This window comes from Portunus trituberculatus, chromosome 10, assembly GCF_017591435.1.
Source record: "Portunus trituberculatus isolate SZX2019 chromosome 10, ASM1759143v1, whole genome shotgun sequence".
Classification (NCBI taxonomy): Eukaryota; Metazoa; Arthropoda; class Malacostraca; order Decapoda; family Portunidae; genus Portunus; species Portunus trituberculatus.
The window spans coordinates 3,139,083-3,141,582 of NC_059264.1; the positions used below are offsets into that span (position 1 = coordinate 3,139,083).

The window sequence follows — 2,500 nt, forward strand, 5'->3', positions numbered from 1 at the left end:
AAACGCGCGCCAAAACAATAACACGTGTTTGTTTGAGTTAGAGCTGCCTTTGACACTTTACCACTTGCTCCACAACACACTAAAACTACAACAACAGCTATAACAACAACTACTACTACTACTACTACTACTACTACTACTACTACTACTACTACTACTACTACTACTACTACTACAGGTCCGGGAGATGGATGCTGACGAGGAATTTGCCAGAAAACTACAGAGAGAGGTTAGAAATAGTGTCTGGCAGGGTATGGGAAGATGTGGCAGGGTTTGGAGGCGTATGGGGAGGTGTGGTAGTGTTTGGCAGGGTGCAGTAGCGTTTGGCAGGGTATGATAGTGTTTAGCAGTATTTGGCAGGGTGTGGAAGCATATGGGTAGGTGTTTAGTAGAATTTGGCAGGGTATGGGAGTGATTGACAGGATATGGGTGTGATTAGCAGTGTTTGGGAAAGTATAGCAGTGTTTGGCAGGGTATGGAGTGATTGGCAGGGTATAGCAGTATTTCGCAGGGTGTGGCAGCATATGGGAAGGTGTTTAGTAGAGTTTGGCAGGGTATAGCAGTGATTGGCAGGATGCAGCAGTGTTTGGCAGGGTGTAGCAGTGTGTGGTAGGGTATAAGAAGGTGTTTAGCAGGGTCTGGCAGGGTGTAGTAATGACTGGCAGGGTATGGGAGTGACTGGCAAGATGTGGAAGTGTTTGGCAGGGTATGACTGTTGTGGAGAGAGAGTGTAAGTGTTTGGCAGGGTAGTAGTGTTTGGCAGGGTATAGCAGTACTTTGAATGTGTTTTGCAGATGAAATTAAAATATTCTCTCTCTCTCTCTCTCTCTCTCTCTCTCTCTCTCTCTCTCTCTCTCTCTCTCTCTCTCTCACACACAGTTTGATCTAGAGAGAGAGTGGGAGAGCAAAGATGCATCACAGGTACTAGCAACTTTACAAGAGAAGAATGGAGAAGAGGAGAGAAGAAGAGGAGGAGGAAGAGAAGGAGGAAGAGGAGGAAGAGGAACCACCAACACTTCCCCCCACTCATCAGGAAAAGAGAAGAGGAAAGGCAGTGGAGGAGGAGGAGGAGGAGGAAGAGGAAGAGGAGGTAATTGAAGTTTGAGAGTGAGAAGAGAGATATTATTCATTGGTTTTGAGAAAGAGATGATTTTAATTGGTTTGTGTTTGTGTGTGAGAGAGAGAGAGAGAGAGAGAGAGAGAGAGAGAGAGAGAGACAGACAGGCAGACAGACAGACAGAATAAACCAAACCAAATTAAATATATATGTACTTAACTCCCTCTCACCCCCTCTCTCCCACTCCCTCTCCCACCCTTCTCCTCCCTCTCCTCTCCCTCTCCCTCTCCCAGCAGATGACAGTGGCGGCCCATCCCAGGAGGAGGGGGCTGGGGGGGATGTCGAGGCGGCCCCCAAACCAGACAGGCCGCGGTGCCAGTATGGGGCTCAGTGTTACCGCAAGAACCCCACTCACCTCCGAGACTTCTGGCACCCACACACAGGAGGGGGTGGTGGTAGTGGTGGTGGTGGTGGTGGTGGTGATGGTGGTGGTGGAGCAAGTGGAGGTATTAAATGTTGTGTTTTGGTTTATTTGTTTATTTATTTTATTTATTTATTTATTTATTTGTTTTTTAGTATTTTTGTTTGTTGTTGTTGTTGTTGTTGTTGTTTGTGTTTTGAATTAATGTTTGTGTTTTTGTTTTGTTGTTTTTCTTCTTTGGTTGTTATTGTTGTTGTTCTTGTTCTTATTGTTCTTCTTCTTTTTCTTTTTCTTCATTCTTTTATTTACTACTACTACTACTACTACTACTACTACTACTCTCTCTCTCTCTCTCTCTCTCTCTCTCTCTCTCTCTCTCTCTCTCTCTCTCTCTCTCTCTCTCTCTCATCCATCCATCTTTCAACAGATCATGGAAAAGGAAAAAAAGAAGGAAGCAACAAGAGAGAGGGAGAGGGAGAAAGAGAGGAGAGAGCACGAAAGAAGCATAAGGGAAGGTGAGTGTGTGTGTGTGTGTGTGTGTGTGTGTGTGTGTGTGTGTGTGTGTGTGTGTGTGTGTGTGTGTGTGTGTGTGTGTGTGTGTGTGTGTGTTGTGACGTGATATAACCTAACCTAATTATTCTCAGCCTTTTTTTACTTACACACAGGTTGTCTCTCCAATTTTCACTCTCCCAGCCTCTCCCAGCTCTTCCAAGCCTCTCCCAGTCCCTCCCAGCCCCTTTCATCCTCTCCCAGTCTCTCTCCCTAACTCTCTCCTCTTTACAGCCTCTCCCAGCTCTTCCCAGCCTCTCCCAGCTCCTCTCAACCTTTCACAGCATCTCTCAGCCTCTCCTATTCTCTCTCTCTCCCTGCCCCAGAACTCTTCCTGACTCTCACAGATCATGACAGCCTCTCCCAGTCCATCCCAGCCTCTCCCAGTCCATCCCAGCCTCTCCCAGTCCATCCCAGCCTCTCCCAGTCCATCCCAGCCTCTCCCAGTCCATCCCAGCCTCTCCCAGTCCATC

General features: G+C 47.1%; 1 protein-coding gene across 3 annotated transcripts in view; it reads left to right on the plus strand.

Annotated features, from left to right (window-relative positions):
- Positions 1–32: 32 nt before the first annotated feature.
- Positions 33–2,500, plus strand: part of LOC123501995 (tyrosyl-DNA phosphodiesterase 1-like) — an 11,233-nt gene continuing 8,765 nt past the window's right edge. The window contains exons 1-4 of one of the 3 annotated variants that reach the window (XM_045251138.1): positions 33–229; positions 880–1,090; positions 1,351–1,563; positions 1,906–1,993. In XM_045251138.1, coding sequence (XP_045107073.1) covers positions 188–229; positions 880–1,090; positions 1,351–1,563; positions 1,906–1,993 — 554 coding nt within the window. In that variant the 5' untranslated portion in view covers positions 33–187. The remainder of the gene's footprint in view (positions 230–879; positions 1,091–1,350; positions 1,564–1,905; positions 1,994–2,500) is intronic. The other 2 variants (XM_045251139.1, XM_045251140.1) reach the window with 2 other exon arrangements.